Source organism: Lagenorhynchus albirostris, chromosome X (assembly GCF_949774975.1).
Source record: "Lagenorhynchus albirostris chromosome X, mLagAlb1.1, whole genome shotgun sequence".
In the NCBI taxonomy this organism is placed as follows: domain Eukaryota; kingdom Metazoa; phylum Chordata; class Mammalia; order Artiodactyla; family Delphinidae; genus Lagenorhynchus; species Lagenorhynchus albirostris.
The window spans coordinates 35,478,209-35,502,586 of NC_083116.1; the positions used below are offsets into that span (position 1 = coordinate 35,478,209).

Genomic DNA, 24,378 nt, shown 5'->3' on the forward strand with positions numbered 1-24,378 from the left:
ATTATACCACTCTTGAAATGTGAGAGTAGAAAAATCTCTCCTAATTTATACAATGTGTGGTTTTAAATATGTAAATAAGGGTGAATTAACAAGTTAAACATCACAAGTGGACATTCACCATTTATTCATATATCTGATAGTTTGTATATTTAGGTGAGTTAAAACACAGTGCACCACCTAATATTTGAGCATACATGGTATGTGTGAGCACACTTGCACACGTGTGTATGTGTGTGTGTTTGTAGGTCCGCGTATGTGCGCAGAGATTCTATGAAAATATTACATACGAAACCAGAAACAACATCTTTTTGGAAGTTTCCTTTGTGCAGGGTAACTGGGAGGCTGAGGGAAAAGGGTTGGAGGGACACTTACTTTTCACTGTCTACTCCTCTGTACCTTCTGAATGTTATACCATGTCCAAGTATTATCTACTTAAAAGAATTAAACTCAAACAAACAAACAAATAAAACACCCCACAGTATTGCTTGTATCTCTCAATTTGTTCCATAACACAGCCCCAACTGATCTTTCTAGCATTATTTCCTGTTAATTCCCCTGCCAAACTGTACCTTTGACTGTCTATAGAATTGGAATTCTTGATTTAATTCTTCTGGTCTTTTTGATACTCATTCATCCAATACTTGCTGAGTATTTACTCTATGCCAGACATCGTTGCACGCCCTAGGGATATCAAAATGAATGAAACCTACAGTCTGAAGTGAGTTTTCGTTTGGTTTTCTTCAACGGAAACTTCCCATAATCCCAATTTGTTAAATCCCACACCTTCTCAAGTCACTATTCAAACGCACCCTCCTTGAAGAGTTCTTCATCATATCTCCTCCATGGCTATAAATGATCTGTCCCCATAGCTCTTTTTTTTTTTTTTTTTTGCGGTACACGGGGCCTCTCACCGCTGCGGCTTCTCCCGTCGCGGAGCACAGGCTCCGGACACGCAGGCTCAGCGGCCATGGCTCACGGGCCCAGCCGCTCCGCGGCATGTAGGATCTTCCCGGACCGGGGCACGAACCCGCGTCCCCTGCATTGGCAGGCGGACTCTCAACCACTGCGCCACCAGAGAAGCCACCCCATAGCTCTTTATAATTACATTACATTACTTACTGTATTTTGCTCTATATAATAATAGTAACTGTGGGTGTGACTTTTACCCCTAAAAATAACTTATCGTTTATGGAGTCCTTCACTATGTGCCATGTACTGTGCAAAGCACTTTAAATACCTTCTCTCATTCATTTCTCACAACCTTATGAGGTATGTGAATTCTGCTTACAATGACAGAAAACTGGTGCTTAAAGAAACTAAATAACTTGCCCACAGCCTTCTGATTTCAGAATCTGGACTCTGTCTTTCTCTTCAAATTTCCCCCAAATTCTCCCTTTATTCCATCAGGGTTTTCAAAGTTTCAAGCAATTTTACATGTCTAGACAAGCTAAGATATAAGTGGTGTAGACATGCCTGTGTGGATCAAAGCTGTAGGACTCAGGACATACACAGAAAAGATGAGTTAGGGCTGGGGTAGCCAGAGAGAGAGATTCATGGGGGAGATGACAGTGAAGATAGTGTGTGGATAAAGTATGGGGGAAAGGTACACACATTTGGGAGTAGGGCAGACCTGCTTATTTCTCGATACAACTTTCCGTTTCTCCCCGTCAAATGTTCAGAACCTGGTTCTTAACTACTACTCTGCACTACACATAGTAGGCCCTCAACAAACTTTCGCTGAAGGAAACACGTTATTTGTTAAACTGGATCCAAACCATTTCCTCTGAGCTGCTTCCTCAAAAATATTTGTTTTATTATAATGTTGAAGAGAAAACAAATGGAAACCTCAAAGAGAAAAAGAGTCTGTTGTTCAGTGCATTCTCATTTAAGGAAAGACCTTAAAATGAATTCAAATATATTAATGAGAAATATGTTCGGACAGCTGCCAATGTTCGTGAATTCAGCCCTCTGTTACGTAGCTACTGCTTACTCAGGAATTACACAGGTTTGCCAATGATAGCTGTTGACTGAAAATAAATATTTAATTTTGCTGTCTCACCCTACCTCATTTATTAAACAAGTTCTTTTATATAACTATCCTAAAGAGTGAAAATTCTTTAAGTCTCCACCAGATGTATTTCTGACAAACTCATATTGTCAAGTTAATGATATTTTGGGGGGTACCAGTCCCTTTTTCTTTCTTTCTGTTTTTTTTTAAAACTTTACATACATCTGCTCAAAATATTTAGATTTGGTGGCCACGTACAGAACACTTTTCACAGCAAACCTGATGAAATAATCTCATTTTTAGCTTTCCACTCACAGCTATGGCCTCAAATGATTAGACATGCAATTCTGAATTTGATTTATGGAAAATGGAGCCCAATTCTCTGGCCCCAGGCCTGAATGCTGGGATGGCAGAAACCCATGCTGGAAAAATTTTGTTTTCCAAGTAGATGAGGGTGATTAATGGAGAGGTTCCTCTCAAATCCAGCTCCCAAGAGTAAGCTGCTGTGCTCCAGGGAGCTAAAAATGGAATACTGGGGCTGATTATTCCTAGCTCCAAATGATTACGGACATAGGTTTGAATGTCACCATCAATGAAAAGAAAAAAAACTCTATAAATTGAGAGTAGAGACTAGTTTATCTAACTTGGTCAATAATTCATGGGAAAATCCATTGAGAGCAATTTAAATAAAAGAAAAATTAATTTAAGTGGGTTCTTTTCTGGTCTAGAAAGAAATAAAACAATATTTTGCTCATCCCTTTAAAAATTAAGAACAGAGAACAAAAATCTACCAAAAATGAAAAAAAAATCGTTAATTAAATAAATGATAGAGTTACAGTAAATAAATAGATTTAAGTTACTAGCTTATATCTTAAAAAGCTACATAATTACATCTTGATTTTATGACCATTTTGGTTGGGTGTGTGTATGAAAATGGGCAGAAGGTGAAGCCAACATGGATGAAAAAGACAGACATGCAGCACACACAAATACCCAAAAGAGAACAAAATCAGATGTGGTGAGGCTGATCTAGTGATTATGAGAAACAGTTAAAGACACACTGCAAAAAACAGAGAGAGAAAGAGCAAGATACACATGTATATACTCATGAAAAGACAGAGGACAGAGGAAAAGGAGAGCTAGAAAGACAAACATTTTCATTAGTTCAACAAATATTTATTGAGGCAAAAACAGATCCAGAGAGATGGGGGAGGCAGACAGGGGAAGCTCTGTAAATCCCTGAGTTTGGCCAAATGAACTCTGACTGTTGATCGAAACTGTACAAAATTGTTTTGGGGGGATCCACCAAGTACAACAGCACTATGCTAGACAGTAAAGGCGACAAAAGGATAAATCAAAAAGACTCCCCACCCTCTAAGGGTTTATTTAAAAGTTGAAAGGGGTCTATGAGTGAACTCTCTGCTGGTTTCATCTTTCTTGAAAATGATGAACTTGCTGGGAATATAAAAGAGAACTTTCCGCAGTGGCAAGCAGGATTTCTCCTTTGATTTTTCACTGTAGATTATAAAGGCTTTACAAAGGTATGCAGAAATAGAGAACTTTCCTCTTGCACCTTCAGAGGTCAGAAGCATAAATAACAACCAGGAGGGGAAATCTCTTTGGTATGCCAAGTTGTTTGGCAGCCTAATCTTTGTTCCTGGAGGAATCAGTCTCGCTTCATTACCTAGTATCTGGGAGATATTTGAAACCATCTCTTACTTTTTTTTCTTTTCTAAATTTAATGATATTTTTGGCTCAGTTGGGCCTAAGTGAGAATGAGCAATCAAAACAAAATTATAACATTTTCCGCTCCCCAAAAGACAACTCCGAATATAAAAACACTTTATGAATAAATAAATAGCTCCCATTTAAACCTACAACTAGGGCCGTGTTTGTCCATTAGACATATAATGTGAACCATATTTTATATTTGGGGGAAACTCTATTTTCAAAAGCTCAAAAGGTGAAATTAATTTTAATAATATATTTTATTTAACACAATGTATGTAAAATATTTCAGCATGTAACCAATATAACATTTATTAATATGATATTTTGCATTGTTTATTTCATAGTAACTTTTTGAAATCAGGTGCATGTTTTATACTTGTAGCTTACCTCAGTTTGGACTAGCCACATTTCAAGCGCTCAGTAACCACATGGCTACCATATTGGACAGCAAAGATCTGGAATGCTACTTCTCTATGGATTGTGTATCACTTCCTATTGTTAGCTCCATCAAAGGTCCAACTAGATTAAACTAAAATCTAAAAGGTAACTTTCGCCTTCCAAGTCACCTTAGTACAAAATACTGTGTTCTTTTAACCTGCCTTGTGGTGTTAACCTTTTGGACAAAAAGAAAGTGAGCTGAGGTTTGTACATGGACTTGAGAAGGCACGGCTTCCTGACTTAAGTAAAGCAACCAGTTCACTAGAACTTCTAGTTCACTAGAAGTTAAGGAGGAAAACTCCAGGTGAAATAATGGCTACAGAAGCCAGCCCTACCCTGCACTTGGGTGAATTGAGTAAGCATGTCACCCAAGGTACCCTATTTAGCCTCTTCAAGCATTCATCACTATAGATTGTAAGTTCCTTGAGGGCCCACACTATCATTAGTGAGCTCTGCTTCTCTCGCGTTTAACACAGTGCCTGGCATATAGTTGGTGTTCAATAAGTGTGCGCTGAACAAATAAATTAATTCAAATAAATACAGTCTCTCATTTGCACTAGACACATTTCAAGTGCTCCATAGCCACAATGTTAGTGGCTATCATATAGGACAGTGCAGATGGAGAACATCTCTATCATCACAGAATGTTCTAGGGGACAGCACTGTCCTAGAGCAATGGGCAGAAATACTATTTGACTTGTTAAGTTTTAGGGGTCCTCTAGAGACCACAAAACCTTTTTTTATGAGCACGGGAGAATACCAGTGACAGCAAGTGACAAAGAAAGAAGCAAGAGCACAAACAGGTATATATTTTGCCCTCCTAGAAAGTTTAAATGCAGCAAACTTACGGTTTCCACTGCAAGAAGACACTTGGCCATATATTTCTCCCTTAGTTTCTGCCTCCTTCTTAGGGTCTTCTCACCTTGATTCCCACCAGGCACAGTCCCCAAGAGTGTCCCTCTTACCCTCTAGCCAAAATGTCTAATGAATGTTTTCCCTTATTTCCCGAGATAAGTTGGCAATTTCAAAAGAAACTTTAGTAAAAAAGCTAGGGGGAAAACGAAATAAAATATAAAAAATCACAAAAACAGTCAAGCTTATATACAGTCTATACTTTTCTGAAGCTAAGAATCCCAGGAAAAGCAGCGAGGTGCTTGAAGAAATCCTACATTCCCTTATCTGAAAACAGACTCCAGTGGCTGAGGGGCTAGCACAATTCTGCAGGCATATTAGCTGCATCCCTTTCTTCCCAGCCCCTTGTTTCAGTCAGGAGACCTCTGGGGTGCCTGACATACAGTTGTTGGTACGCCTAAATATCCTGTCTCATTTCCCATTTAAGGACACCCCTTTAGAACGCTTCATTTCTCTTTAAACAAAACATTTCCCTGTTTCAAACCCTGTTGCCTACTCAGGCACTCCTGTTTAGTTTCACGTGAAGGCTTGAGAAACATGTCTAATTACAGCTGGCTTGTAGAACTGGTGACTCCCACCGTTAGCTCTGGTGAATGATCTAGCCCCCTGGTTTCCAGGTCTAGTTGATGGTCAGGATTATCTGAGGAACTGTCCCAAAGTTCAGATTCCTGGGCCCCGCTCCAGACTTCTGAATCAAATCTCTGGCAGTGGAGCCTGGGAATCTTTATTCCTACAAGCATACTAAGTGAAAATGATGCAGTCCATCCCATTTAGGGATTATTGATCTATTTCTTCCTTACTCAGATAGCCAACTCTGCCCACCTCTGGATCATTCAATCAGGACCTTCCTTACCATCACTCTGTCACTTTACAGTCTGAGAATGAAACAGGATCTTAAGCATAACATCCATACAGATGTGGAGGGGGACAGGGATAAAGGGGGTTTTCATACAAGCTTAGAGGTTTCTATAACTCTACTGCTTTTCTAGACGAATCGGTTTGAATCGTGTAACTCTATGGGATGAAAGCATCAGTAAATAATTCACTGTTAAGCTAACAATAGTGCAGATTCCAGCAGGATATGTTCCTAGGTTAATGAACAGTGTGACAGCCAGAAAGGCCAATATTAAGAATGCAAAACATGAATGTAACCTAGAAAATGAGAAGCATAATTTACCAGAAATTCAAGCTGTTATTGCACTTTAATATATGTCTCTGGTGCTCATCTTTTGATAGTTCACATAATAATCACTTACCCTTGACCTATTTTTTCAAATCTTGTGTATTTTTTCTTTGGGTCGCCAACACTCACAATGCTTCCTGAGGGGAGGGAGAGAAGAGAGAGAGAGAGAGAGAGAGAGAGAGAGAGAGAGATTTAAATTGATTGATTTTCCTCTATTTAATATTAAAATTTAAGATGCCAGAGTCAATGACAAATAAAATATTACAGCAATATTCTTATGTGATTTCTATAATTTATATGGATAATGATATATTTTATTAAAGTAACAAACAGTAATATATTAATTAAACTAGTAGTAATAACCCAGATGCTTATACTCAAAATTGATGATGTTTGGGAAACAAGAAGGATTGATCATAACCCAACATTTATAAAAAGTTCCCATAAAAGGATACTGTAGATTAGGAGATTAAAACATCTAAGGACTTGTACATAGTATTTAATAAAATCACTATCTTCTCTGAATTGGAGTAAAATCGAGTGCTACAGTATATTCAGTTTTGCTGGAAAATTATCTCTTGAGCAATTAATATGCACCCAGTACTGCACTAAGGGCGATGGGGGATGGGGAATGGCTCTAATAGAGAATAAAGGTTAATCATAAAGTAATGAGACTTACTGTTTTAAAAAAACTTACATCCCTGTACACCTGAAACTAATATAATATTGTAAAACAACTATACCTTAATAAAAATTTGTATGATTATAAAATAAAATCCTAAAAAAACTCCATGCATCCCTGAACCTAGGCCCCTATTAGCACTCCAAACATTTTTAACAGCTTTACTGAGATATGATTTCCATACCATAAAGTTCACTCAAAGTGTACAATTCAGTGGCTTTTAGTAAATTTTTAGAGTTGTGCAAATTTACTCAATTTTACCATGATCTCATTTTAGAACATCTTTATCATCCTAAAAAGACATCTTGTACCTGTTAGCAGTCACTCTGGATCCCCTCTTTGCTTACCAACCCATCCCTAGGCAACCACTCACCTACTTTCTGTTTCTATAGGTTGTTCCAAACATTGTGGAGTAAGTTTACAAGTCACACAAGAAAACCATTCATTTATCATGTTTGGCTCTGGGAAAAAATATTGGTTTTTGCAATTTCAAAATTTCCAGTCCACTACTCAGAGGATCAATACTTGCCACCACTCAGAATAAATCTAAAGGAAGTGACATTGACTCTCCAATGCAATGCTCAAATAGGTACAGAAAAATTCCGTGCCACGGCAGCATCGTGGGAATAAGTTCTCAAGTGGACTACTTGGAAGGGAATCATTTATTTGGATCCTTCTGGCCCTCCCTTCTTTCCTTATCGAAGCAAAAATCAGTATCATTACCTTTAAGTTATATCTTACTAACATGGCCCCTATTCAAAGAAGTGTAGAGTCAGTTAGTATAACAAGATTTATACACATGAACTAATTAAGAGAAGGTCTGTGGAGTCTATCTCCTAATTGTCACTCTTATGCATTCCCTCCTCTTCATACCCATGGCCACTGCCATTGTTCAGGTCCTCAACATCTCTTGTTCAAACAATTGTGCTGGTCGTTACCTACCTCTAAACTCTGCCTTCTCTAATTCCTTGTCCACAATGCCTTTGGAATAGGGTAACCATGTAACTCATAAACGAAGACTGTCTTGGATAAACTGAGATGTGAGGTCAGCCTACTTCAGAGTGATTTCACTCCATTATCCATAAATCGTCAAAAGTTCCCCCTACTACAGGATCAATTTCAAATTTCTTAGTCTGGCATAGAAGGCCCTTTACCATCCAGCAGCATCTAGCTCCTACCTGACCAGTCTAACCTCATATTATTCCTTTCCTCTCCGTCCCTCTGACTTTATATCCTAGCAACACCATCACTATCCAAGGCTTTGGTCTTTGGACATGCTCCCCCTTTCCCTTTCTTATCAAACCCATGAATTCCTATTTATTATTTAAGTGTAATATCAATATTCTTCTCTGATCATTCTAATGAGACTTACATGCTTCTTTTTGAGGGCAGGAAGCTTGTCTTTTCATCCCTGTAACTTCAGTGCCCAGAACAGTGGCTGCCACTGAATTTGCTGACTAAATGAATGTGAACAAGCAAATATGTATTCAAGAGCTAAACTGTGTGCTACAGACGATACTTCGTGCTAATTTAGACATGATCTATTTTCTGGGCTAGTGAACAACTTCATTCAGACCTACCAGTAGACAGTATACCTGGAAAAAAAAATGTTTCATTCATGGGTTGTTCATCCATGGTTGTTAGGTTTGTTGTTGTTTGTTTTTTGTAAGAGAAGTCCATGTTTCAGTTAGGTTAAATAAGAGTCACGATATGTGAGTCGTTGTAATTCTTTTCCTCTTGTATTCCCAATCTCAGTCAATGGTACAACTATCTGTCTACTCAGTAGCCCGAGTCAGAGATCTGGGAATCACCCTGACTTATCCCTTACCTTCACTCCCCATGTGCGTAGTTGTCCACTGAGTCCTGGGCCTATATCTGTTTACCTCCTAGATACTTTTTGAATCTGTCGTCTCCTCATTACTACTGTTCTAGTTAGGCCCTCACCATTTTTTGTTTGGGCTATTCCGACAGCCTCCTAGCTGGATTCAGAATTTCCAGCCTCTGCCCACTCGAGTCCAGGCTCCACACCTATGTCAGGATGCTCTAAGTGCGGACCTGATCACGTGATTCTCTGGTTCAGGGGTCCTGGATGCTTCCTCAACACCTACAGGGTAAAGCTCAAACTCCTTGGCATGGAATGCAAGGTTCTTTGTATCTGGCTCTTGCTTCATACTCCATCTCATCTTCCCCACTTCCCCACTAGAACCTTATGCTCTCACCATAACAAACGAATTGTAGCTCATGATCAGATCCGGCTTAGCGACTTGGCTCCCTCTCTTAAAACTCCAGTCCCCATATCCACCACCAATTCTACTGATATATTCAAGTGGCACTGAATAAGTTAATGTTCCCAACCATATACTTTTATACTTTCTTTACATGCTATTCTCTGCCTGTAATGTCCTTCTTAAGTTTTCTTCCTGGCAAGTCCTTATTCACACTTCAACTCAGCTTCAGTTATGCCTCCTCTAGGAAGGCTTCCCTGATGTTTTTGGAATAAAATTAATAATTTCCCTTCTCTGTACTGCCATTGTACCTTCTCTCTCTCTCTCTCTCTTTCTGCCTCCTCTTTTGCTTTTTTTCTTGTTTTTGCTCTTGCTCTCCTTCTCTGTACTTAATATACCATCCATCTATATCTATGTATTTGACATCCCCTTATAGACTGTGTCGTAAGGACAGGGGCCATGTCTTATTCATCTCTGCATCCTCAGTGCTTCCCCATATAATGCTGTATGTGAAATACATTGGTTACTCAATAAATGTCTATTGAATTAAACTCAAATAAAATTAGGAATTACATTTAGTAAATGCCCCGTATTTTAAGGCAGGGGTTAGAGAATGTATTTTACTTGAGCTATCTCTATAGAATACCACCAATGTAATTCTGAGTTGCTATTTCATTTTTCAGATTGTCTCACAGATTTCTACATCACTGAGAACTACCTTCCTTCAAGCCAGCTGTGAATGGGTAAGGACCTGGAACTTAAAAAATTTTTAAATGAAATGACGATTTTAAAGTCACTTGAAACCACAGTTCTATTAAGCAGTTTAAAGTCTTCTAAGAAAGTTATACTATTAAGTTGCTGAGCAAACTCTTTTCCATAGACTGAACAAAAGCAAATAAGCTTCACCCCAAGCCACTTTCTGAATTATGACCAATTCCAATTGGCAGGCTTTAGTTAATGAGGTTTTTATTTTATTTTATTTTATTTTTATACAGCAGGTTCTTATTAGTTATCTATTTTATACATATTAGTGTATATATGTCAATCCCAATCTCCCAATTCATCCAACCTGCCACCTCCCACGCCTTGCTTTCCCCCCTTGGTGTCCATACATCTGTTCTCTACATCTGTGTCTCTATTAATGAGGCTTTATGGCAGTAAATTATTCAACTTTTATTTCCATGGTATGCAGGATAAAAACAACAACAACAACAACTGGGAATAAATCCTTTCATGAGGATTACCAAAAGACAACCATTTTGATGCGCTTCTGCTTCTGAATTTAACTGCTATCCTAATAAAATGGCGTCCTCATGCCCATTACCGGTCACAGGAGAGTGTGTGCTGCCATCTACTGATGCTAAGCAAGTGAACGGCAGGCCTTGTGTACGATTCCGAATTACAAAACAAGCTTTTACAGTGACCTCTTTCATCAGAGCCATTCTAATTTGTGTTCATAAATTATACTAAAGAAAGGAGAAAACATTGGTACACAATAGGGATAAAGAGACAAAATTCAGCAACTCAACATCAAAAGGAGAAAATGATGGCAATACCAGAACAACTTCCAACCAGAGCAATTTCCTAAATGAGAAACAAACCATTCATTTTAAAGTACAAGGATTTACGAAATCACTAAAAACTAGTATTTGAAAATAGCCTTCATGATGTGGTTTCAGTGACAGAAAAGCCCATCAGTGTGTTCTCCTACATGTCAAGGAAACTAAGTTGAACTCCAAGAATTAAAAGACTGTCTGTTTGGCATAATGAAGGTTTTGATTTCTGAGAAAAAGCAAAAGAACTCTCTAAACTAATATTAGTTCTATCTGAGGGGGGATTCGGAGAAAGAGTTTTGAGTGGGGAATGCTGGGGGAGGGGAGGGACTAGAGGAGGAGGTGATTGCACAATTCTGCTGACAGTCAGCACCTTTTGAAAAATTTCACTAAAATGTAGGGGTTTCTTTATTTTCCAGCAGATTCAGACCAGACCACAATGAACAAGGCAGACCCAGGCTATCTGTCTGTGTAAAACTGAAAGATGATCTGTTCATTTCAGCCATTAATGATCCCATGGTCTGGCTCCCACAATCAGTATCTGTGTGGAAGAAGAATAGCCTGACAGCTCTGTGGTCTGGGCTGCCCACGTCATAGTAATCAGATCCCTGAGACTGAAGGTGAGGCCGCCCTCCCCTCCTCCCCACGCTTATGGTGGGGTCCACCCTGGTATGGGCCGTAGGCCATTTTCCTACCTCCCTGTCTCCCTTTTCCCTCTCCTTTGCCTCTTAGTACAGGCTCCTTTACTCCTTCCCCAAGCCCCTCCTCCTCAGTGATTTCTGTACAGGGCCCATACATCTGGGATTATTGCTGGTTTCAAACATTCTGTCCCCCTGAAGATCCTAGGCCCCAATTTTTTTTTTTTTTTGCGGTACGCGGGCCTCTCACTGTTGTGGCCTCTCCCGTTGCGGAGCACAGGCTCCGGACGCGCAGGCTCAGAGGCCATGGCTCACGGGCCCAGCTGCTCCGCGGCATATGGGACCCTCCCAGACCGGGGCACGAACCCGTGTCCCCTGCATCGGCAGGCGGACTCTCAACCACTGTGCCACCAGGGAAGCCCCCCAATTTTTTATAGTGAAAAATACGGTTGCTCTCATGGTGGAAAACACAGCATAATAATTCTAAGCAACTATTTATTGTGCTGGGTGGCTTACATACTTTGCCTCGTTTGGTCCTCACAAAATCCCCATTATACCAGTACAGTCGTCTCCATTTTTCAGATGAAGACACTAAATTTTAGAGGAGTTCAGTGACTTGTCTAAGGACACACAGCTGGTCTGGGTCTATGACTCACTCAGACTCAGTTATGATTCACTTCAAAGTCTGTCCTATTGTATTATCTTAATAAGGCTTTAATATTCATGTAATAAAATAGTAACTACCATTTATTGAGCACCTATTGTGTACCAAGTGCTGTTGCTGGAGGTTTTTACATACATTATTCTCATTGAATTATCATAATGCTATAAGGTTGGTACCATTATTATCCCCATTTTTCTTAATGAGGAAAAAGAGGTCCAGAAAAGTTACAATAACTTGCCTAAAGTGACACAGCTGGGAGCAACGGGCTTGCGATTTGAATCTGGGCCTTTCTGACGCCAATACCTGTCCTCTTAGCCATAGGTTGGGCTACGTAAAATCCATCCTGTAGACAGAGTCCTAAAATGTAGTTACGATTCTCATCCCCATTTGGCCAATAAGAAATGAAGGTTCAGAGGGGTTCAATAACTAGCTTAAGGTTATATAAGCGAGTAAGTGGCAGAGACAGGGCCCAGGGAGGGTGATGGTGAAGCAGAAGCAGGAAAGACTGACTTTGCAGACTTTGCAGTAAAGCTCAGCCTGGATTTGCTTCGTGAAAAACACTCCTCCATTTCTTGGCAGGTGTGCCCTGCCGACATCTGTGAGCACAAGGTAGGGTTGAGAGTTGCAGGTGGCCCACAGGCTGGAGGGAAAAAGATTCTCTCTAGGCCCAAGCATTCTCCAATAGAGAAAACAACTGACTTAATTCTTAATTAAAAATGTAATCAATCAAACATGGCTTTTTCCTCTTCATCATGTTGCTCAGTGTAGGGCAGAATAAACAACAAATTATAAAAACCACAGCTCCAGAACCCTTACAGTTTGCAAGCAAAACAAGATCTTGCCCCCACCTCAAAATAATGCCTGTTTCTCTGTCAGTGAACTTAAGAAAGCTATACATGTATTTTCATTATAATAAATCTACTGAGACTTGAACCAGTTATCAAATAATCAATTTTACTAAAGCGAGGCTGCTAGATTTTTAAAATCTGATATATTCTCACAGGTCGTGTAAAGTAAAGGAAAAAAACGGAGGCAATTGTCTGAATACTTGAACTGAAATTATCCAGGCAATTCTTTCCTTTATCCTTCCCTTTTACACAAATAGACAGCTGGCAAATGCAGAAGCAAAGTGGGTAATGGAAATAGTATAAGCTTTGAAGGCAAACAGATATGAATTCCAACTCTGGCTCTGCCACTCATTAGTTTGGTGATCTGGTCACTCCAGCTTTTTGAGGCTTACTTTCACTGATCTATAAAATGAGGCTATGAAAACCTACCACAAGGGATTACTGTGTAAATTAAACTTGATAATGTATGTGAAGTGGTCAGCAGAGAAGGCACTTAATAAATGGGAATTATTGCTGTTGTTATTAAGGAAATAGTTGGTATTAGCACTAGAGGCATGTTTGATCATGTACAGTAAAGTCGGTTGGCTCAATTGGTCCCTCAATTCCAGTTCTGAGCGCTGACAACTGCAACCCAAACCTTTGCCTTTCCAAATACCTCTGTGTCAGACTGTCTCAACATCAGCGCTGTTGACATTTGGGGCTGAATAATTCTTCGTCGCAGAGGGGAAAGGAAGGAGGCTACCCTTTGCATTATAGAGTGTTTATAAGCATCCTTAGCCTCCATCCACTAGATGCCAGTGGCATTCCCTGTGCTGTGACAATAAACATGTCTCCAGATACTGCCAAATGTTCCCTGGAGGGCAAAATGGCCCTACGACCACCTCTGCAGAGTCTTCCTGTGGCCTATAGCCTGCACTGCTCTCTTCCTTTCCTGAGTTCTTTTAGACAGACAGTTGCATGAAACAAGATGGCCTCCTATTCTCTCATTGTATCACACTATTAAATCTTATCTTCCAAATAAAATTGTAAGTTTCTTAATATCAGGAAATTGTTTTTCTATGGTTTCCTCCAAAGACTCTGGCATAGAACACGTAAGTAGGAACCCAGTAAAGATGCATTTGTCTGCTCATTTGTTGACCCATTCAATCAACAAGCATCCGTTAAGTGCCTTTCTGTACCAGGCACTTTATTAGAGCTGGATGTACGGGAAAAGAAGGCACAATCTCTGTCTTTAAAGAGCTCCCAGTCTAGTGAAGGAGACAGACAAGTACAGTGTGATATTTGCTGCAATAAAGGCAGTGAAAAGAAGGTCCATTGACTCAGACTGAGAGAGACAAGGAGGGCTTTCCTGAGGAGGTGTCTTTTGAGCTGAGGTTTGAAGGATGAGCAGGAGTTAGTCAGATTGGAGGCACGAACTGTAGATAACTAGTGATTTGTTAGATGCTTTTGTAGTATGAGTTTAATGAATGTGCTTCACAGAACTTTGACTCTTCAACAGAGGATTTTTTTTTAAATCTCTTTGACTCAGAAAGCTAAGTGGAAGAGGAGTGTTTTGTAAAATGGAGCGAGTGTGTATGCACAAGCCTGGGTACACTAATGACACTGGGTACACTGGGTACACTAATGACACTGCAGGAAGGAGGCTGTGAGCATTTGCTGGCCCTGCCTCCCTGTCCACATAGCAATGTTCCTAAATTAAGAGAAAAGGCAATTTTATCGTGGCCACCCACTTTGATTGACTGTGTTGGGTTTTGAGGTTGAACTATCCATCATGATTAATCAGGTGTGGGCCCCTGGGGTATGATCATAAGATCTTTTTCATCAGACTGATCCCCTTTGGGGGTATAATCTTAAAATAAAACTTACTACTTAATTCATTTAGTGAAGTTTTCACCTTGTTTGATGTTTTTCAAGTGAAAATGCTTGGTTTTTGTGCAATTAGGAGTATGAGGGAGGGGGTGATCTGGAATACACAGTGAGTCTCAAACTTTTCATCTTGTGATGTCAGGGAGCCTGGAGTTCATGCAAGCAGGTTCAAATTTTTAAAGGTTCAATCCCCACTCTAGGTGGAGAAACCCTCTCATGAAGAAACTAATGATGGCAAAACAAAAAACAACTCACTTAGCTTCTCTAGGATCTCCTCATCTGTCATCTTGGATTTTTTCCTTTGCCGATCTGTGTTTCTATACAAAGTACTGGAATTGGCGTTCTCAGCAGAAGGTGGTGTGACCTCTTTATTTGGTGCTGCTGGTGAAGCAATGGATTCAACCACGGAACGAGTGTAGATCTTAAAGACAAAAAATCTGGTTACAGATTAAAGACCAAAATAATGCTACAATTGATGAACCTACATTGACACATCAGGATCACTCAAAGTCCATAGTTTACATATGGTTCACTCTTTTTTTTTTTTTTACACATACACACAATGATTTATTATCATGTACTTTCATAATTATTAGATGTATCCTTTACAATAACGACTTCAGAAGTATCCATTTTTGTAGATCATTAATAAATTCAATGTTCCTTGAATCCAAAATCACTAATTGGGTATGGGTAATACAGATACTAGTGAAAATTCTATAACTAAAGAGTTGTAATACCTTAGACAATTAAATCACTTTCCTAAAGTTTTAGGGTCTGATTATGCCTGATATCTGTCTTCTAATTCTCAAAATTTATGTTTGGCCTTCCCCTCTGAGTCTTTCTTTTCAGAAATGCCTTTTCTGTCTCCCATTATCCTTTATATGGGATGGCAGCCTCCAGGGCCATCAATTTCTGTAGAGATGCTTACCAAACTGTATTTACCTACAGAAGTCAAGTAGGAGGAACTAGAGGAACAAACTATAATGAAGGTAGAGTTGGGCTGTTGTATTTTTGGCCACACAGAGAGTGGACCAATAGGATTATGATATTCAAGTACCCTATTTTTCATCGCTTTCAATCCATCAATCATATGGTTCACTCTTAATACACATTCTATGGGTTTGGATGAACGTATAATGACATGCATCCATCATTATGGCATCACACAGAGTATTTTCTCTGCTCTAAAAATCTTCTGTGCTCCACCTATTCATTCCTCCCTCCACCCCGCCCCTCAACCTTTAATGAGTTTTTAAAGACAAGTGATTTCTATCAAAAAAGATCTTTAAGTTGCTTCAAGTATACTGCCCTTGAAAGCTCTCAGGAGCTAGTCTTTTGAGGTCCCCAAACATGCTGTGCTAATTGTGGTCTTGGTGCCTCTGCGTATGCAATTCTTCCTACCAGATTCCCATGGCTTTTGTTCTCTTTCTTAACTTCTGCAGCAGTTTTAAAATTTAGCACTTCTTTGTATATTGCTTGGTATTATTCTCTAATTGTCATGTGCTAATCTGCATCCTCAAACAGCAACCCCAGTGAAATTTTTATCTTATACTCTAGTTCCGGGAACATAGATGCTCAACAGATACTAGGTGATTAACTAGATTCTGACTCTAGGACTATGCCAAAGGACATCTGTTGAATCATTTGGAAACACGGTCACTTGGGACTTACTGATTTTGTATGCTCTGGTCTTGGTGCAATGACTGGTGGCGGCTCATTGTCGTCTTCTTCTTCTTCCTCTTCTTCATCTTCTTCTTCAGACACAGGGGGAGCCAAAGGAGGCTCTGATGCTGTTTTTGTACTCTTACGGTAAAAACAAAGTTTAAAGACCAGATCTTAACTCCTCATTGTTTTTCTTCAGAAGTGAGAAAAGGGAGATAAAATATCTAAGCACGTAGGGATAGGAAGGAAGTTCATCTTTTATAAATGCGCAGAACCATCTACAATTTGGTGGCCAGAACCTGCCCGCATTCAGAGATAAATTCAGGTCAGGATTTAAGCACTGTGAAATTTTAAAAATTCCTTTTATTTTCCACTGAGCTCAAAAACAGTGAGCTATTCATTGAACATTTTCAAGTTCAGTGTTTTTGAAATCAATGAATATATTTAAAAAATCAAATTAATTGCTATTAATGCCTTGAATTGGTACCGGGCAGATTGTCAATGTGTTGATTGACAGTCTGTCAACCAGCAAATGGCTATTTTGTGCCTAAAGATCAGAGCATACATATGGCATAAATACAGCTCTGCAAATATTCACGAAGTACAAGCAAGCCCATAAATGTTTCTTTCCTGTTCAGCCTCCTGGAAAGAAGCACTCAGAGAATAACAGACATGAAGATTTAAGGAATCCTCATCTACATAAATAATTGTCAATCTCAACCAACAGGTAAATGATGATTTGCAATGAGAAAAATTTCAATAACACCAAAAATAATGACAGCAAGCACAGTATCTAGGGTTGGTTCTTGATCGTTCACATTAATGCAGGGGTAAAATGGTACCAAAGGTGGCTTTTGACATAACTATGGCCATGGTACTCAAAGTGTGGTCCCCAGACCAGCATCATTAGCATTATCAAGGAATTTGTTAGAAATGCAAATTCTTGGACTCTATCCAGACCTATGAATCAAATTCTGGGGGTGGGACCCAGCAATCTGTGCGATAACAAGCCTTCCAAATGATCCTGATGCTTGCTTAAGTTTAAAAGTCACTGAACTATGATATAGGTCTTTGTTGTTCAGTATGATGGCTATTCAACACTTAAAATGTGGCTAGTCTGAGTTGAGATGTAAGGTGTAAGTGAAAAATACATACCAGATACTGAATACACAATAAGAAAAAAATATAAAATATTTCCTTATTGCTTTTTATATGGAGTGTATGTTGAAATAAAAATATTTTAATATGTTGGGTTAAATAAAATATATTATTAAAATTAATTTCACCTATTTCTTTTTACTTTTAAAAATGAAAGTCAGAAAATTTAAAATTACACATATGGCTTTTATTACATTTCTGTTGGACAGCACTATTATAGATGGTTTTTGAGTTTCCGTTGTGTGTGTGTGCATGTGTGTGTGTACTTGTTTATTTTTTGTTTATGCCTTTGAGTACACTGGCTCAGGCTAAGCCTAAAAAGAATTTTCTTTCTTTCTTTCTCTCTCTCTCTCTCTCTTTCTTTCTTTCTTTCACATCTTTATTGGTGTATAATTGCTTTACAATGGTGTGTTAGTTTCTGCTTTCTAACAAAGTGAATCGGCTATGCATATACATATAGCCCCATATCTCTTCCCTCTTGCATCTCCCTCCCTCCCACCCTCCCTATCCCACCCCTCTAGGTGGACACAAAGCACTGAGCTGATCTCCCTGTGCTATGCGGCTGCTTCCCACTAGCTATCTATTTCACATTTGGTAGTGTATATATGTCCATGCCACTCTCTCACTTCGTCCCAGCTTACCCTTCTCCCTCCCTGTGTCCTCAAGTCCATTCTCTACATCTGCATCTTTATTCCTGTCCTGCCCCTAGGTTCTTCAGAACCATTTTTTTTCTTAGATTCCTTATATGTGTGTTAGCATATGGTCTTTGTTTTTCTCTCTCTGACTTACTTCACTCTGTATGACAGACTCTAGGTCCATCCACCTCACTACAAATAACTCAATTTCGTTTCTTTTTATGGCTGAGTAACATTCCATTGTATATATGTGCCACATCTTCTTTATCCATTCATCTGTTGATGGACACTTAGGTTGCTTCCAGGTCCTGGCTATTGTAAATAGAGCTGCAATGAACATTTTGGTACATGACTCTTTTTGAATTATGTTTTTCTCAGGGTATATGCCCAGTAGTGGGATTGCTGGGTCATATAGTAGTTCTATTTTTAGTTTTTTAAGGAACCTCCATACTGTTCTCCATAGTGGCTGTATCAATTTACATTCCCACCAACAGTGCAAGAGGGTTCCCTTTTCTCCACACCCTCTCCAGCATTTATTGTTTGTAGATTTTTTGACGATGGCCATTCTGACTGGTGTGAGGTGATACTCATTTCAGTTTTGATTTGCGCTTCTCTAATGATTAGTGATATTGAGCATTCTTTTATGTGTTTGTTGGCAATCTGTACATCTTCTTTGGAGACTAGAAAGAATTTTCATTCCTCGAGGACAAAGTTCCTGAGGCAGATGCAGACAGCCTACTAATAGACTGTTACATCAAAGGACCTCAGTCTGTGATTTAAATTCACTGTGGATTTTCTATAATCATGTATAAACCTATGGTGGTGTAATAGGTATAACCATATATCTTATTGGAGCCAGCAAGATTTATATACTGTGACAAGACAACTTAGAATTTATAAATTTGAAAGAATATTTGATTGCCTGATATATACGCTGAGTGGTTTATAGATTGAAGTTTATATGCTTACTTGATATTGTTTTTCTATTTTTTTTAATTTTTAGTTTATATTGGAGTATAGTTGACTAACAATGTCGTGTTAGTTTCAGGTGTACAGCATATTTATTCTTAATTTAGCCAAAACAGCTGGGCTATTACATTGGGTTGTGGCTGCGTGGATAGCAACATATATTAATGACGTTATATTTCTAGATAAAAAATCAGTTTCTTTTTGCGAAAGACTAATTCTTCAGGGCACCTCAGGGCACAGGGAGAAGTTGCCTTTGGATTAATGGTATTTGCTTTGATATTATTTTGTTCCAGAAACTTCTACTCCATCTTATGCCAGCTGGAATCCAGAATGCAACTAATCACTGTTCCTTGGTAGATGGGCAGAACCTGCATATAAATTGACTCGTTTCTATATGGCAAACAATGCTATTTTATTCATCAGGCAATATGAACCATGCCTAGGAATAATAAGCTGTACGTGTGCCTAAGAAAATATTTGAACTCAGAAATAAATCATCGGCTCCAAAATGCCACAAGAAAATGATAAAATTTGTCAGTTAATGTCTAATTAAATGTCTGTTAAGTATAATATATGTCAACTTAATTAATTAGTTATTTAAATTTAGTATTTATAGAAATTTCATTATATTAAAAAACAAATTATAGGTTAGGCTGTTCTATTTAGCAACAATTCTTGAGTATTCACAATGATTTCTAAGAAATTACACCTAACCATAAATTAAGTGCTACTTATGATCAAATAATCTCAAAATTAACATTTTAAAAATTACTTTTAAAATTTTATAGCAAAAATAAAAAGTGGGGTATAGAGGCCCTTTAATATACTTGATATATTTGATACAATGCATCACATGTCCTCCATAAGTGAGAGTGTATATACAGCCTATGAGGATCTAAAAGTGGCCCAACCCTTAGACTGGTACAAAGACCAACCAGTGCCTACTGGCCAAGAGGTAGCCTTGCACATTTCAGTTCTCGCTAATTTACTAGAGAAGATCCACCTGCAAAATTTCACGGACTGATTCTTAACATTCATTACTATCCTCACTACCCTAATTTCATATGGGGGACATTCCAGTCTCTAAGGATGGACTAAGGGACTATTCGAAAACCTAAAGATTTTCATCCTTTGAGGGTTTACAGGGCAGGAAGAAGATACATGTCTGTTTATCTGGGACCAAACACTATGCTGCCATGTTGGTTGGTTGGAAAGAATGTGTGACCTTCAGTGGACATTATGTTTTGGATGTTGGTTGGGCCAGGGAGCATTAACTACCCAGCATTACACATAGATACCAGGCCTTGGTACTAAGAATTGAAATGAACATAATTTCTTGCTCCTGTGTATTTTTTCCACAGATTTTCCATCCCTGTGTAAATAACACTGGGGCTGGGCATACTTTCTTTTCCCTGTGTTAAACAATATCAAGATGGAGCATATTTTCCTGTTCTTATGTTACACAATACTGAGAACAAGCAAAAATAGCTTAGCTTCTCACTTTAAGAAATACTTGTTCTTGGAAGATAAGACTGAACCAACTGAAGTAATTTACTTATTAAGAATAACAACAGCTTGCTCACCAAAACTCTATTCAAGACCCTCACTTTGCTGTATTCCCCAATCCAAAGTTACTTTATCAGAAACACTGCACAATCCTAACTCTTTTCTTGTCTTGCGAGACCTGCTTCAAAATCACATAGCCGTGTTCCAAAACCCTATAGATATTCTCCCTTGACATCCCGTTTCTAAGACACTGGCAGTGCTCTTTCTTGCTCCTGTTAAGTATAATAAACTTAGCTTTCCTTGATTAACAGCTTTTTTTGATGGCCTTTGGGGGAGTCAAAGTTATAATGTTGCTACACTCTTCCTTCCGGGCTGAGGATTACTATGTCTAGTATGTCTAAACTTGTAAAAATAGAGACAGATGGATATCAAGTAAGGAATTTTTTGTCTTTCTGAAATTAAGTATTTTTGACAGTCATTATGCCACACGTTCAGTCGAGCTAGGCAGGTTATTCTTAACCTGATTGGGTCTTGGACTCATTTCCAATTCTAAAGGGTTTGGCCTATCTAGGCAGGTTATTCTTAACCTGATTGGGTCTTGGACTCATTTCCAATTCTAAAGGGTTTGGCCTATCTCCCCAGAAAAATACAGGTAGACACATATTTTTACATATAATTTCAAGAGTTCATGTGTCTTCTGAAGCCCATTCATGGACTCTAAGTTGTAAACCCTGCTCTAGAGAATACACCAGCTAGTGGAACTACCTTAGGAAACTCTCCTTTCTTTGAGCTTAATTGTTAAAGGTCGAAGAAAGAAGAAGTAAGGACTTTGGAGACTTTAGATAATGCTAAGTGTGGCCTGAGAGCCCCTCTTGGTTGCCTGTTTACAGTACAGATTTCAGGGCTCCATTCTACTCTGGGAATGGAGCCCTAGAATCTGCATTTTAACAGGCTATCCAGCCAATTCTAATGCATACTGAAATTTTTAAAAAGCACTAATGTAGATGAACAAAATAAGCCAGTACTGTAAATAAAAAAAGTGTCATCTGTCACACGTACACCCAGTTTCTCTAGGCACAAATCACGGCATATTCATATTATTGCTGTTACCTTCCACTCAAAATACTAGCTCAGGATTCTCAATGCATTACTTCACTCTCAATAGTACAATAAATATACATGAATTTCAAAGTAGCCTCAAATTGAAGAGTAGATCCCTGAACAGTATTTAGCGTTTAATAACACTAACACCAAAGAAGCTATCATGAGTGGGCAGTGAAGCAGATTCGTATGACTATGAGAGGCATTGCTGAATTCATTATTAATTATATTGCCATTAGTTTAACACATTTAGTGAATATAACATTGTTTCTATTTTGATTCCCACCCAGGCTACTAGAAGATGCGAAAACTTGTGAGTAGTTCAGGCTATGTCGAGAAGGGGTAGTCAATCCCATTATATCACATCCTGTAGGATAGCTAGGTCTACTGGGAGTGTTTCTAATGCAACAAAAGCACAAGCAGTGTGAAGTGCAATCTCCCCCTAGAAACATAAGGAGAACACAAGATGCAATTCCCCAAGTTACTGAGCCCCAAAGAAGTGACCCAACCTGACCTTAAGGGTCTAAATTCAGTTCATTCAATCAATAGAAACCCAGCCTTACTCAAGTAGCCTAATCAATTATCTCCATCTGGAAGTCTTGCTAAACCTTCGAACTCAAACTGTCCAATAGGAAACTCAGCATCTTCTCCCAGAAATATGCATCTCCCGAAAGATAATACCCTCATATTTTTGGCCACCCACATAGCATCCAAAGCCTGCAATCATCTCTGACCTCAACCTTTCCTCCAACATCTAATCAATAACCTAAACATCTTTGGAATTTAAATCTAATCTCCATTCCCACTGCCACTACCTCACGTAGGCCCTCATCACCTCTGGCCTTGGATGCTTGAGATATTTCCCCAGTCAGTCTCCCTGCATCCAGTCTTACCTTCTGTCCTTAATTTACTCTGGACATTTGCGATCAGATCACTCTTCTAAAGCATAAACTTTATTCACCTAACTCTCCTGCCCCACAAAACTTCAAGGGCTTCCCACTGTACACTTACATAGGCCAGATTCCTTAGAATACCATTGAAGGGCTTCTATGATTTGGCTCCAACTTAACTTTCAAGGCTTAACTCCTATGATTCCTTTTCCTGCATCTCAGTCTTCATTCAAACCCATACCCCCTTGTCCCCTTGCTCTTTTCACTACCCTGCCCTTTATCATGCCTTCCCTTTGCTTAGAATGCCCTTCCTTATCTTCACAGATCCAAATCGCATCTGACCTTCAAGATCTAGTTCAAATTCCGCCTTTTCTATGACGCATTTTCTAATTCAACAAATACGTACCAAGTGCCTATTTTGTACTAGGCACTGAGCTTAATTAAGCCCTTGAAGACGAGGGCCTGCTTCCTCTTCCCTCCCCAGCTAAAAGTAAGCTCCTTCCTTTGAATCCTCAGAGCACATGGACATATTTTATGGTATGTAACATGATCCATATGGTACTGTGCTTCTTTATGTTCATACTTCTCTTCCCTTACCAGACTGAGCTCCAAATTTCCTAGTGCTTATAAGGAGGCACTTGATAAATACATGTTCAATAAGTGAATACCCAGTTGTTTTATCTCCAGTGAGTTCATGAGTTTCCTTTTTCTGATCTGATGGAATATTTTGAACATTATGTAGATTTAGTTTTAATTCTGTAAGTAAGACCTTGCAAGGTCTTACTTACTCTGAAGCAAGCTAAAAACAAAAGCAAGCTTACTTACTCTGAAGCAAGCTAAAAACAGAAGGCCAATATCCTGGGAGCTATAAGCTGTTTACAAAAATGAAAACCAACATACAGACTATCCTAGCAGGTTGGTGTTTAAAATAACCGACTACCTGAAAAGATAACAATGATTTCTTTGTCAAGATACTTATCTAGTATCGCACAATAATGACAGTAATTAAATCAAGGGAGGTAAGGTATGTGTTGCTCATGGAAGGTTGGTATTTTTGTCTTTCCCAGTTTGCTATTATCTCCCTTCACGTGCTGTTTTCAGTGAGGCCCAGGAAGCTGTCATGGCAAAGAAGCAAAAGGAGGGCAATGACCAGTGAGAAAAGAAGGGCTACGTTCGGCTCTGTTCTGAGAATTCTGAACAAGGCACCAGTACCATGGCCTCAGACAAGTCTCACGCATGGAGAGAATGAGTTTTCGTCTTTGTTGCCATCTACAAATGGTAGCAATAGTAGCTTACATTTAATAAACACACAGTACGTGCTAGGTAATGTACTAAGTATATTATATGCATTAGCATACTCAATATTCACACAAGTTTTAGGAGGTAGGTACTGTTATTATTCCCAGTTAAAGGCTGAGGAAAGAGAGGGTCACAGAAGCTGAGCCACTTTCTGAAAGTGGCTCAGCTTGTAAGTGGAGGAATAAGACTAAACACCTACGCCCAGAGCCTTTACTCTTGTAAGTTTTCTTTTTAGTTGTGGTAAAATGGACATAACATAAAGTTTACCATCTTAACCATTTGGAAGTGTCTAGTCCAGGAGTGTTACGTATATTCATATTGCTGTGCATTCATCCCTGCTGCCCATCTCCAGAATTCTTTCCATCTTGCAAAACTAAAACTTTGTACCCATTAAACAACAACACCCC

At 38.9% G+C, this 24,378-nt stretch overlaps 1 protein-coding gene across 1 annotated transcript in view; it reads right to left on the bottom strand.

Annotated features, from left to right (window-relative positions):
• Nucleotides 1-24,378, bottom strand: part of PAK3 (p21 (RAC1) activated kinase 3) — a 110,491-nt gene that overhangs the window by 37,717 nt on the left and 48,396 nt on the right. Inside the window, exons 8-10 of the mRNA XM_060138073.1 lie at nucleotides 16,423-16,554; nucleotides 15,004-15,169; nucleotides 6,346-6,409 (exon numbers count right to left, since the gene is read on the bottom strand). Of these exons, the coding sequence (XP_059994056.1) occupies nucleotides 6,346-6,409; nucleotides 15,004-15,169; nucleotides 16,423-16,554 (362 nt within the window). The remainder of the gene's footprint in view (nucleotides 1-6,345; nucleotides 6,410-15,003; nucleotides 15,170-16,422; nucleotides 16,555-24,378) is intronic.